Source organism: Ahaetulla prasina, chromosome 4 (genome assembly GCF_028640845.1).
Source record: "Ahaetulla prasina isolate Xishuangbanna chromosome 4, ASM2864084v1, whole genome shotgun sequence".
Classification (NCBI taxonomy): domain Eukaryota; kingdom Metazoa; phylum Chordata; class Lepidosauria; order Squamata; family Colubridae; genus Ahaetulla; species Ahaetulla prasina.
Genome location: NC_080542.1, coordinates 237,245 through 250,423, shown reverse-complemented (window position 1 = coordinate 250,423; position 13,179 = coordinate 237,245). Strand labels below are relative to the sequence as shown.

Here is a 13,179-nt window from a genome sequence, read left to right as displayed (position 1 = left end):
GGGCTTTCCGCTCCATGGGAAGAGGTGGGGGGGGGATTTGGAACCGGCGGCTTTTGCGGACTGTTCCACGTGACGCCAGAAGGGGGATCCGGTGCTTCTGCCCTGTCCCAGCCTTCCCTCTCCGCTCAAGGCTCCAAAGGCGCCCTCTGGCGGTCAGTCCACGGGGTCTCCCCCTCGCCTGTCAGAATGGGGCGCTTCGCGCGCAACCGCCGACGCACCTCTGCTGCGGTCCTGCCCCGCCCCTCGGCCTCGCCCATCGCTTCCTGGCGTAGGGGAGGGCGGCGAAGCGGCGTCATCCCCCGTTCCCTCGCGCGAGTGGTAGCGCTCCTCTGGTGACCTGCCAAGGGCAGCCGGCGGCGGCGGAGTCTGCGGCGGGACGGACGGGGGCTCTGCGTTTCGGCCGGGTCATGGCTTCGTTGCTGTGCTGCGGCCCGAAGATGGCCGCCTGCGGGATCGTGCTCAGCGTCTGGGGGGTCATTATGCTGGTAAGAAGCGCGCCGGCCAACCTGCCTGCACGGTCGGGGTGGGAGCGCGGAGCTCCCGGCCGCCGCCCCGGAAGGTGCCTTCAAGGCGGCCGAGGGAATGGTGGTCGGTGGGCGCAGGGTCCCGCACCCTTTCAGCCGTGCCTAGCTGCAGCGACGCCAGCCCGGCAGGGTGACATTCGGGTGGGCTTGCGACCCTCCTGCCGGGGGGGCTGCTAACATTCCCCGCCGACCCTCCCCGGCTCCCCCTTGCAGGTGCTCCTGGGCCTCTTTTTCAACGTCCACTCCGCTGTCCTGATTGAAGACGTTCCTGCCACCGAAAAGGAGTTCACGTGAGTTGGACCCTCCGGAGGAGCTTCCTGCCTGGCTTGCTCTTCCCCTGGGAACGGGGTCTTCCTGGGTCTGTGGAGGGGCCGGGAATCCGGGTGCCCGCTGTGTGCGTGGGGGGAGGGGGCAAGGACCCCCTTTCCGCAACGAGCCCTCCTGTCTCCCCTCTTTGCCACAGGTCCGGGGTAAACGCGATCCACGCGCTGTACGACCAAGTCAGCTACAACTGCTTCATTGCCGCCGGCCTCTATTTCATCCTGGGGGGCTTCTGCTTCTGCCAAGTGCGCCTCAACAAACGGAAGGAGTACCTAGTCCGCTAATGCCCCCCTTCTCTGCTGGAGCCCCCTCCCCCCGTTTCACAGACTCCCCCGTGCAGGAAAGTGTCCCTCTCGGGCACCGGGGAAGAGAAGGGCTGCTCCGTGGAGCCCCTTTTCTTACTCCGAACCCCTCTGCCCTCAGTTCCCTTTATTTAAACCCAAGGAAGAGGCCACTTGGCACCGCCCTTCCTCTGTTGCCCTGTGGCTGACCAAAAGAGAACTGCCGTGTTGTGTAAATAGCAGAGGTGTTCTCCCTCTCTTCCCCTTTTGGCACCTTCCTGGCTTCAAGGTTGGGCCTCGATTGCCCGGCTTGCCAGCAGCCGGTTTGAGCCGTCTTCGTGCGTCTGTTTTGTCTTGATCGTAATGCTGTTTTGCCCAGGCCGCTCCCCGGGGGCTGGAAGGAACGGGCGTGCAGAGCGAAGGAAGCCTCTGACCCGGGGAGGGGGCTGACATGGGGCACCCCACTTCGTGCCTCCTCCCGGGGGAAGGAAAAGCTCAGGGTAGCCCTTGCGGGGTGGGGGGGTGGGGGGGTGGCAGCCCTGCTCCGATACCCGCGTTGCCGGTGCCCGCAAGAGTCGTATGTGCAATAAACAACGTTGGATCTGGCTGCTTGGCTCTTCTTTCAGGGGGGGGCTTCCGGGGGGTTTCCTGAAGGGGGGGCCAGGGGGGTGTGTCTTTCTGACAGAACTGCCTTCTCGGGCGGGAAAGAGACGCGGCACAAGGCGCCCCACGGCCCCATCGCTCGCTGCAGGCGGAGGGCCGGGGGCCTCCCGCGTGACGCCTCGAACCGTAGAGTTTTCGGAAGGAGCGCCCTAGAGAAAGGGCGCATGCGCGCGGCCGCACCACCCAGGGAACCGCCGCTGCCGCCGCCGCCGCCATGACCTCCGCCTCCACCAAGGTACCCGCCGGCCGGGGCGAGGGCGCCTCTGAGGACGGGCAGAGCGCCCGCGCCCCCGGCTGACCACCTTTCCCGACCGCAGGTGGGCGAGATCTTCTCCGCGGCCGGCGCCGCCTTCACCAAGCTGGGCGAGCTGACGATGCAGCTGCACCCGGTGGCCGACTCCTCCCCGGCCGGGTGAGCGGGGGTCCCGGGGCCGGCGGGGGGCGCGCAGAGGGCGGCCGGGGCGCTGACTGTCCGCGTCCCGCAGGGCCAAGTGGACGGACGCCGAGATCGCCCTCCTGCGGGCCTCCGTGCAGCGCTTCGGCGACGACCTGCACCGCATCAGCGCCCTCATCAAGGACCGGACCGTGTAAGCCCCCCTCCCCTCCCCCGCCGCGCCCCCCCGTCCCTCCCTCCCTCCCGCTGACCGCCGCCGCCGCCTCCTCCTCCTCCCCGCAGGGCGCAGCTCAAGGCGGCCGCCAAGCGCAAGGCTTACGAGGACTCCGGGCTGCCCCCGCCGCCCCCCGCCGACTCCCCGAAGAAGCCCGCCGGCCGCAAGCCGCCTCCGCCCGCCGGCCCCGCGCCCCCGCCGGCCGAGCCGCCCGCCGCCAAGAAGACCAAGGTGGACTTGACCCTGAGCGCCCTGAACGAGGCTGACGCGCCCCGGGAGGAGGGCGACGGGCTGGTGGGCGAGGCGCCCCCGCCGGCCAAGAAGCTCAGCTTCGACCAGGGTAAGGGCGGGCGGGGGGCGAGTGGGGGTCCCGCTGCCCCCTCCTTTCCGGCTGCGCCGGCTCCGCGCTCTCCCCCTTTCTCTCTCTGTCTCTCTCTGTCTCTCTTGCAGACAGCCTGAACCTGGAGCCCGGATTCCTGCTGACGCCCGGCGGAGCCGACCTGCCGCTACTCTCCCGCTGAGCCCCCGCCCTACGGAGCCCCCCCTCCCCGGCTTCTTCCCCCACCTCGGGCAGGGCCTGGTGGTAGTGGGCGCCCCACCCCAGGGTCGCCAGAGGCGTCTGTGCCTCTTGTTGTCCTGTCCTGGAGCCCAATAAAGGCTGCTGTGCTCTGGCTTGGGTCTCCGAGTGCGTTTGTTGGGGGTCAGGAGGGTGGGGCGGGGCTGCCCTTCTGACCTCGCGGCAGAGCCCCCCTCACTGCAGCAGCACAAGGAACACTGGCTGCGAGCAGCAGAGGTGCCAGTATTGAGGTGCTGCTAGAGCTGGGCTGGCAGAGCAAGAGCAGGTGGGCTGCGGCTGGCCCCAAGGTGAGTCCTCCCAGCCCCCGCCTTGTTCCTGGGGAGGTGTGGGGGCCTCTGCCCGGCTGCCGGTCGAAGGCGTCCTGGCCGCTCGCGTTAGCACCACAAAATGGGTTGTGGATTCCTGTTTGCCAACAAACCATGTTGTGCTGCTGTTGCGTACGCCAGCATCAATGGCTTGGAAAGGTTTTTGCTGTGTGTTTGTGTGTGTGTGTGAGAGAGAGAGAGGAACCCTTGCAGCAAGAAGGAGCCCCCTGCCCCCAACTGGCCTGCCTCCCACTTGTCCCTTCCGAGCAGTCCTCAGGACGGAGAAGAGGGGGTGCCCGGATGCACAATGAAGGGGGGCACCTCTTAGCCAATTTTTCCCAGAATCTGTCAACCAGGGTGGGGAGACCCTTGCTTCCACTCCACTATCCCTGAACTCAAGGGATATGGGACGGACGGAGGTCACAAGGGCAGGCGGGGTGGTGGTGGGTGGACAGCTGGACCAGCTGGTGGTCCCAACAATAGGGATGGTGAAGTTTGCCAGAAGAAAGTGACGCCCCCAAAGAAGTGACTTTGTGCTGAGTGGAAAATGGAGACAACACCCGAGCTGGCTTGGACTGACACCCTCCCCCCCACCCCCACCCCCAGCACAAGTTCCTCCTTCCCTGGCCAGCCTGCAGTTGTATAGTCCAGGGAGCAGATGTGGTGCGGTCTGGTGCCCCCTTGCCCAGGACTTTGCCCCCACAAGCACAGAGGGTGAGGAAGCGTCAGGCATTCTGCAGAAGAGGTCAAGTCAGCACCCAAGATCTGTCCCTTCCCCGCCCCCGCCCCCAAAAGTCCTACAACGTTCCAGGAGGGGCCTTGGCTGCTTCTGATGGGTGGGGCTTGCCTCCCTGCATTATCGCCACGTACATGGCTGTAGCAAAGCACTTTGCCTTTCTCCCCTCCCCTCCCGGACTCCCCCTGCCCACCCATCAGAGGCATGCTCAGTTCCCAAGTGGGCCTCCCCAGGTGAGATTTGCAGTAATGGGCCCCATTTGGATGGAAACCGAAGGGGCTGCTTCTCCTGTTCCAGGGGAGGAGCTCCTTGCTGGGGAAGGGGGCAGGGAAGGAAAGGCAGCAGGGTCTTTTCTGATCTGTGGGTTCTTGTCAGCCCACAATCTGCTAAGTAAGAAGATTTGGGAGGGAGCTTTTGAACACACCTGGAGTTTTTGGTTAAATTGGGGCAGATAAGTGTTCAGCCCCCAAAATAGGACGGGGAGGGGTCAATCGAACTGTAGGCCAGGGGAAAAAATCTGGGCCTTGTCTGCCATCTTGATTTTACCTCCCAGGTCACCCCTCATGTCCCTGGCGGCTTGGATGGGGGACAGGAAGAGCACGGGAAGGCTTCTGCCATCTGTGGGAACCCTGCCACCCCCGCGCCTTGAAGTGGGGTGATTGCATCAGTTGCTGCAAAGTTTGGGGAGGCCTTGGAGTAGCTGACTAGCTTAAAATAAAAATCTGGAGATGCGGGGGAGGACAGAGGGGGCTTTTCTAGGCGGTGGAACAAAGGGCACATCCAAATCAAGAGATTAGTTCTGAGGGAGACCAATTTGGGCTAAATCCTTGGGAAACAACTTGTAAACAAATTGGGTGGGCTGAGGAGGGGCCCTAACGGTTAACTTATTTCTATTTTTGAGTAAAATGTTTGATGGGGGAGAAAGGCTGAGGTCTCCACCATTCTGAGACCTGACCTCTCTGATCCTCTTGCAGCCCCCATTTCAAATCTGGGGGCTCCTTGACAGGGTGGGAGTTCCCTCCACCCCCAGCCCTTCGTTTGGCAGCATGGCCCTATGCCCCCCCCCCCGCCTGGCCCTTGGAAGGAGGGTAGGTGGGTGCCCTCGGAAACGCCCAACTCTTGCACCAGGGGGGCTGCCTTCCCTGGGGTTATGGGGTGGCAAGAGGAACTGGGGGGCGCCTGCCAGCTTCCCTCCCCAAAATCCAGCCTGGCTTTCCTTTGGCCCCCTTTTTACTCAGGGCGTGATTAGGCTGTTTTTGTAAGGCTGCTTCCACCCATGTGTTGTCCACCCCAACTGACTCCTTCTGGTGGGGGAATATTATGGCAATTTGGGGGCTGATGCAAGGGGCTGTGCCCATTTTCTGACTAGGGCCTGCTAGCCTTCCCTTTACAGTCAGGGTGTCATTGTGGGCCCCGAGCTGAGAGCTCTGCCTGCCTCTGGCCTAGTACCCCCTTTTGAGCCAGAGACATGCCACCCCCATCCCTATACGCCCCCCGCCCCAGCTTACCTGCTCTGCAGACCCTTGCCCCCTCCAGATGATCAGGGATCGTGTTTTCCAGAAGTCTTAAGTTTAGCCCTTCAAAAAATACTTTGCAGCCACGGCAAGCCAAGACTGGGGTGTGCCCTTTTGCCATCTGATCTTGGCATTCAGCTCTCTCTGGATCCATGGGGGGCCAGTCCCCCACCCCCAAAAAGGGAGCATTTCTCCCTCTTCCTGCTCCAACTAGGGAAGTTGGGGAGCTCCTTCCAGTTCGCCCCAAAGATTTGCCACCTCTTTTCAGGGAATCCAAAATTGGAAAAAAATAAGGAAAACCAGAGGGTGCCCCCGCGTCCCCCCCAGAGCCGCCAGCCCCGTCCGTGCTGCGATTGGGGAAGGCAATGAGAAAGACAGAGAGAAAAAAAACAGGGCAACTGAGAAAAGCCTGATCCTTTTTCCCCCTACGCAACTTTCTACACTTGAATAAACCCCTTTGGGGGGGTGGAAAAAATCTGCAAAAAATTCAGAGGGGAGGCCAGGCACCCCCCTGGATGTGTGTGAAATTTGGAGCGGATCCAGACAGCCGTTTCCGAGCAAAAAAATTCGCTTTCAAACGGCTCTCTCTCCCGCCAGCTTTAACGTCCCCAGCTGACTTTGTCGCGGTGCCAACTTGTGCGTCTGGCTTGGCAGCCCCCCAGCATTTCAAACGGTCACTTTGTCTCTGCGAGCAGCTCCCAGAAGCCCCGGCCTGTGCAGGGCTCACCCGTGGCCCTGGACCCCCACGGCCCCCACCCCTGGCTCCCATCTGGGCAGGGCGCTGGTTGGCTCTTTTCTTAACATACAAGGCCATGGTGGTGTTGAAACATGTGGGGTGTGAGTGTGTGTGTGTGCGTGCCTGCGCACGCACCCGTGTGCTAGCTCCCCTCACGAATCTGCCGATGTGAAATCAGAGCCTGGTTTACCAGCTGCCCTGCAGCAGCAGCAACTCTCGGCTTCTGACGTGCCTGACCATAAAGATTCCTGGGACAGGCCACTCCATGGAAGGGAGTCCCCCCCCTCCCCGCACCGATCCCCTCCCCATACAAGCCCCATTTCTGCCCCAACCCTGGCCTGGATCTCTCCAGGCAGCAGGCAAGACCCAGAGGGCAGCAAACTTGGCTTGACCTCAGGGCCAGAGCCCCTGTGTGAGCCCCAATTTGCAGCTGCAGCAGCAGCCACGGAGGGTCTTCCACATAGGCTGGGCAATGCCTGGCTCCCCCTGAGGGGAGACAGAGGCCCATGGCAGAGAATGTCTGAGCGCCTTTCTTTTCCCTCAGACTCATAGATTCAGGGGCTCTGTGGAAAGGATGGGGGGGAGGCAGGAAAGCCCAATACTGTGGCAAGGAGGAAACCCCAACCCTACCCTAACCCCAGAGTTGCTTGGTGACCCCTATCTGCACAACTCACAGGAAACCTGCTGCTGCTCCTCCCATCCTGGACCCCCCTCCCCCCCATGGGTGAACAGAGAAGGGAGTTGGTGCTTGTCTTTCACTGACATTTAATACAGCAATGTCACAAGGGAGGAGCGGGGGAAGAGCTCTGGCTATCAGATATTTAAATATGTACAAAATACATATCAAAGAAAAATACTTCTGTAAATTGCACCCCTCCCCAAATACAGTTAACCAGCAATCTATGATTATCAAGTGGCGGGAGAGATTCTGGCTCTTTTGCAGCAGTGACACAATCAGCCTGTTGTGCCTTTACAATTGGCAGGTTCAACGCCAAGACTTAGGGCTCCCCCCACCTCTCGCTTTTTTTCCCGTTTGGGGACACAACTGCAGCTTTCTTAAAGGTCAGGACTTAGGGCAACCCCCACCCCCACTTTTCGCTCCCTGTTTGGAGACAATACTGCAACTCTCTTAAAGGTCAGAACCTAGGGCTCCCACCCACCCCTGCTTTTCTTTCCCTGTTTGGGGACACAATTGCAGTTATCTTAAAGGTCAGGAGTTAGGGCAACCCCCATCCCGCTTTTCTTTCCCTGTTTGGGGACACAACTGCAGCTCTCTTAAAGGTATGGACTTACGTCTCCCATTCCCCCACTTTTCTTTCCCTTTCTGGGGCCACAATTGCTACTCCCTTAAAAGTCAGGACTTAGGGCTCTGCCCCCCTGCTTTTCTTTCCCTGTTTGGGGACACAACTGCAACTCTCTTAAAGGTCGGGACTTAGGGCTCCCACCCACCCCTTTTCTTTACCTGTTTGGGGACACAATTGCAGCTCCCTTAAAGGTCATGTTCTGTCCCCCCCCAACACTCCCAAGAAAATAAGCCAGTCAAAGGCCTTCTGCCAACAGTTTATTTATACTTGGCCGGGTTCCCTTTGGCACAGAAATGTTCTGGAAATGAAACAGATTGGCATGCGAAGTTTGCAGCTTTGCCCAACACAAAGAGCCACGGAGCTCCTCCTCCTGCTTTTATCCCCTGTGGGGTGTCGCTCTGTGACTCAGCACTCCCTGGGCCTACCCCACCCTTTCCTCTGCTGCACGCGCCTATCACGTCTTCACAGTCTCGCATCGAGCTAGGATTGATCCTCAACAACTGGATCTGGGGCGTTGCCAAGGAGGAAGAAGGCCTGGGGAATCAGGCCTTGTTAGCCCCTCCTCCTGGGGTGGGGCCAGGGAGGAAGAGGGCCCAGGGGAAGCAGGCCTTGCCAGTTCCTTCTCCTCACTCTCTGAGTCATCCTCCTCCAGGAGGCCAGGCCCGGAGGGGCTGGCTCACAACACTATCCCTCACTGCAGGGCCCTTCCCCCAGGGCTGACGGTTGAAATGCGGTCGGGTTGGGTTCTGCTCATGGAAGGCCCGTATCAGGTCAGGGGCATGAATGTTGGAGACATCTACCCAGGAGAAATCAGTCCCATATCCCTTCCACGCAATCAAATACTGGAAACGTCCCTTCAGCCAGCGGGAGTCTCAAACTCTGTGGACTTCGTATTCCTCTGACCCGTCCGCCGGGCACCGAAGGGGACACAGTGTGGCCTCAGGGACCAGAAGGGACCGGTGAAAGACGGGGTGGAGCCGTATGGATCACAGCAGGGTCACCCAGTAGACCACCAGGTTGATGACCGCCTTGACAGGGAACAGGTCGATGAACCAGTGGTCCAACTTCTTTACCGCGCGGTCGGACAGGAGGTGTTTCGTGGAGAGCCACATCCGGTCTCCGACCGCCAGTGGGGGCGTTGCCCATTGGGAGCGGTCGGCGGACCGTTTGTAGTCCTCTTTTGCTCAGTCCAGCTGCCGACGTACCAACTGCTGGACTACGTGCAATTCCATCAGGAAGGTCTGTGTTTCAGCAACAGGAGAGTCCGGTGGTGCCAGAGGGAAGATGGTACCCCACGTTGGCAAAGAACGGGGTCATCTGGGTGGAAGTGTGTTGGGAGTTGTTAAAGGCGAACTCTGCCAGGGACAGATAATCGGCCCAGTTGTCCTGCTGCTGGTTGACGAAGCAGCGGAGATACTGCTCCAGGATGCCGATGACCTTCTCTGTACCCCCGTTGGTCTCCGGATGGTGTGATGATGACAGACACACCTGCACCTCCAACGCGGCCATCAGGCTCTTCCACAAGTGAGCCGTGAACTGAACTCTGCGGTCTGAAACCACCCTGTCCAGCAGACCGTGGAGGTGGAAGACGTGCTGCAGGAAGAGATGAGCCATCTTGGCGGCTGTGAGCAGCCCGTGGCACAGCCCGTGCCATCTTGGTGAGCATGTCCACCACCACCAGCACCGTGGTGAACCCAGAAGATAGCAGCAGGTCCGTCAGGAAGTCCATGGAGATGGCCCCCCCCAGGGTCTGTCGGGTGTCGGCAGGGGCTGGAGGAGACTGGAAGGCGCTCCCGTGGCATCCTTGGCTTGCCGGCACGGCACGCAGGATGTCACGTATGCGTGTACATCATGCTGCACTCGGGGCCACCAAAAGGTCCGTGTCACCAGGTGGAGAGTCTTGAAGAACCCAGAATGTCCCGCTGCAGGGTTGTCGTGGCACTGGGTCATGACGAGGGCTCGGAGTGGTCCTGTGGGCACACACAATCACCCCCGGAACTTGAGTAAGTCCTCCTCCAAGGTCCAAGGAGACGCAGGGCCCATCTATGTTCTCCTCTGCTGCGACCAGTATCCTGGCGCTGCACCTGGGCCCGCAAGTCCACTGGTTCCCGTGCTGCGGCCAAGGCTTCTGCCAGCAGCACCGTCTGTGGAGGAATGGGGTCCTTGGCGCAGAGGTACTCCGGCTTGCGGGACAGGGCGTCCACCCTCCAGTTGTGACCGCTGGGAATGTAGGTCACGCGGAAGTTGAACCGGGCAAAAAACAACGACCACCGGATCTGCCGCTGGTTCAACTTCCGAGCCATGGTGAGGTGCTCGAGATTCCGATGGTCCATTCGGACCTCCACCTGATGTCGGGCCCCCTCCAGATGGTGCCGCCAAGCCTCGAACGCAGCCTTGATAGCCAGCAACTCTTTTTCCCAGATGGTGTAGTTGCACTCGGAAGAATTGAGTTTCTGGGAGTAGTAAGCGCAGGGAAAAAGAGTGCTGCCATCCGCTGGGGCCTGTAGCAGCACTGTTCCAAGAGCCACATTGGACGCGTCCGTCTCCACCATGAAAGGCCAGTGCGAGTCGGGATGCCTCAGGACGGGTTCCGTGACGAAGGCCTTCTTGAGGGCTGCGAATGCTTCTTGCTGCGGGGACCCCACCGGAATGGGACCTTCTTCCTGAGGAGCTGGGTAAGTGGAGCCATCAGTGTGGTGAAGCCCGGGATGAAGGTCCGGTAGTAGTTGGCGAAACCCGGCAGGCGCTGAACATCTTTCACCCGACGAGGGGCTTCCCAGCTACACAAAGCCTCCACTTTGCGCGGGTCCATGGCTATACCCTCGGGCAAGATGATATGCCTGAGGAACTCTATGGAAGTCCGGAAGAAGACACATTTCTCCAGCTTCGCATTGAATTGGTGCTCGCGCAAGCGTTGCAGAACCAGACGGATGTGCTGAAGGTGGTTTTCCCTGGACCGGGAGTAAATTAGGATGTGTCCCTGGGTAGACCATCACGAACCAATCCAACACGTCCCGGAACACGTCACTCATGAAGTGCTGGAAGACGGCGGGGGCGTTAGTCAACCCGAACGGCATGATGGTGTATTCGTAGTGGCCATACCAGGTGCCGAATGCCGTCTTCCATTCGTCTTCCTCTCGCACCCGCACCAGGTTGTAGGCCCCCCGGAGATCGAGCTTGGTGAAGATCGAGGCCTTCCACAACCTCTCCAGCAGCTTCGGGATGAGCGGCAGGGGGTAGCGATTCCGCACCGTAATGGCGTTTAGCCGGTGGTAATTGCAGCACAGGCGCAAATCCCCCGTCTTCTTCTTCACAAAGGGGACCGGGGCCGAGAGAGGGGACTTCGAAGGCCAGATGAACCCTCGGGCCAGGTTTTTGTCCAGGAAGTGCCTGAGGGCAGCCAACTCAAGTTCTGACATGGAATACAGGCGTCCTACAAGCAGCAGTGCGTTGGGCAGGTCCACGGGGCAATCGTAGGGCCGATGCGGGGATAATCGGTCCGCCTCCTTGCTGAACACGTCGGCGAAGTCCGTCAGCTCAGGACGTAAGGAGACGGCAGGGATGGCGATGTCCTGGCCAGCACAGGTGTGGCGGATGTGGTTGATGCACTGCAGACTCAGGAAAGAGATGGTGTTCCCCGACCAGGCCACCTGAGGATCGTGGGTCCGAAGCCAGGCCAATCCAAAGACCTAGGGGAAATGAAGGTCCGCCATGACATAAAACTGGATCGCCTCCTCATGGTCCCCAATGACCAGGCACACAGTCTGGGTGGTGAATTTAATGGGGCCGGCCACCAGTTCTCGCCCATCAATTGTCTCTACCTGCATCAGAGGGTCCACTGGAACCACGGGGACCACAAACTGGGTCACAAAGGCCTGGTCCATAAAGTTTGTTGTGGCCCCCGAGTCCACCAGCGCATGCGCCTGGAGCCCATCCAACCGGTTCCCCAAGCACACCCGTGTGTCCAGAATCAGATGCCGAGGGGGCCCAGAGTCTACTTCCGCAACGTCCAGTGGGGGCTTGGTACGTGCCCGACCTAGGGTTTCCCCGAGGTTGGGCCTGCTCCGTTTCCCAGTTGGTGACGCCATGATTCGAAGACTGTTGTGTGCACCCCACTTCGCTTTCTGGGGCAAGAAGTGGTGAAGTGGCCGGGCTCCCCGCAGTACAGGCACAATCCCCCTTGGTGCCTCTGGTTCCGCGCCTGGGCCATCAGATGAGGTCTGGCCACTTCCAACTCCATGGGCTCCTCCTCAGCAGCCACAAAACGCGGGGCGACCCGGGGCACTGGTGGCGCAGGAAGTGGGGGTGCAGATGTCGACGGCAGATCCCGGTGGGTGCGACGGGACGGTTGCCATTGCAGACGGGCTTCAAGATGGAGACAAAGGGGACCAAGTTGTCAAGGGCCGTGGGTGGCTCAGGCTGTAAGATAGCCTGTTATTAAACACAGCTGCTTGCAATTACTGCAGGCTCGAGTCCCACCAGACCCAAGGTTGACTCAGCCTTCCATCCTTTATAAGGTAGGTAAAATGAGGACCCAGATTGTTGGGGGGGCAATAAGTTGACTTTGTATATAAATATACAAATAGGATGAGACTATTGCCTTATACAATGTAAGCCACCCTGAGTCTTCGGAGAAGGGCGGGATATAAATGTAAATTAAAAAAAAAAAAGGGTCCACGGCGCCTCCACCTGGGCCAGCTTGTCCTACAGCTCCTCTGAGAGGCCCTCCTGGAATGCGTCCACCAGCGCTGCGTCATTCCAGTCAGAGTCCTGGCGCAAAAGACGAAATTCAGCAATGTACTCCTGCAGGGGGCGCTTCCCTTGACGGAGGTCCCTAAGGCGCCTGGTTGCCGTCAGAGTCTGAACGGGGTCCTCGTACATGATGCGCAGGTGCTGCCAAAAATTCTGGTGGTCCGCCAGCAGGGGGCTGTCCTAGATCAAGAGGGGCGTGGCCCATCAGGCAGCCGAGCCGGAAAGAAGATTAATCACGAAGGCCACCTTAGCCTGGTCGTCTGGGAAATTCTCCGGCCGCATAACCATGTAGAGCTGGCACTGTCCCAAGAAGGTCGGGGACATCTCAGGCTGCCCAGAAAACTTATCCGGCATGGTTATCAGGCATTTGCAACGAGGAGGAGGAGTGGGAGGAGGGGCGGGGCTGCAGGAACATTCGGGGCAGCAAGTTGGGCTGCCAAGTGAGCCACTTGCTGTGTAGCTGTTGGTTAGCCACTTATAGCTGCCATAACTGCTGTTATACCTGTTGCTGGTCCATCTTTGGAGGAAGATGGTTTAGTTGGGATGTTGGACAAAAATGTTCTGTCCCCCCCCCAACACTCCCAAGAAAATAAGCCAGTCAAAGGCCTTCTGTCAACAGTTTATTTACACTTGGCCGGGCTCCCTTTGGCATAGAAATGTTCTGGCCAAATTTCCCCACGCACCTGCCAAAATCTCTTATCTTGTAGAAGCGAGCTGAAATAGTCTGTTACCTAGGTAACTAGGAAATTACAGGGAAAGCAAAAGTCACTCACAAATAGATTCAGTCTTCAATCCATGAAACAGATTGGCTGCGAAGTTTGCCGCTTTGTCCAATGCAAAGAGCCACGGAGCTCCTCC

The 13,179-nt window shown here is 59.8% G+C and overlaps 2 protein-coding genes across 6 annotated transcripts; both read left to right on the top strand.

The window, feature by feature from the left end:
- Positions 1–213: 213 nt before the first annotated feature.
- On the top strand, positions 214–1,648 carry RNASEK (ribonuclease K). The gene is made up of 3 exons (XM_058181398.1): positions 214–485; positions 738–814; positions 988–1,648. The coding sequence occupies exons 1-3, from the start codon at positions 408–410 to the stop codon at positions 1,127–1,129; spliced, it is 297 nt and encodes a 98-aa protein (XP_058037381.1). The 5' UTR covers positions 214–407; the 3' UTR covers positions 1,130–1,648.
- A 158-nt stretch (positions 1,649–1,806) lies between these two features.
- Positions 1,807–3,068, top strand: C4H17orf49 (chromosome 4 C17orf49 homolog). Of its 5 annotated transcripts, none has more exons than XM_058181387.1 (5): positions 1,811–2,024; positions 2,107–2,201; positions 2,275–2,376; positions 2,466–2,737; positions 2,852–3,068. In XM_058181387.1, the coding sequence occupies exons 1-5, from the start codon at positions 2,004–2,006 to the stop codon at positions 2,854–2,856; spliced, it is 495 nt and encodes a 164-aa protein (XP_058037370.1). In that variant the 5' UTR covers positions 1,811–2,003; the 3' UTR covers positions 2,857–3,068. The 5 variants fall into 5 exon arrangements, with proteins under 5 accessions (XP_058037369.1, XP_058037371.1, XP_058037367.1 ...); XM_058181385.1 differs by having other exon boundaries at positions 1,812–2,024; positions 2,848–3,068; XM_058181388.1 differs by lacking the exon at positions 2,275–2,376 and having other exon boundaries at positions 1,808–2,024; positions 2,848–3,068.
- The last annotated feature ends 10,111 nt before the right edge of the window (positions 3,069–13,179 follow it).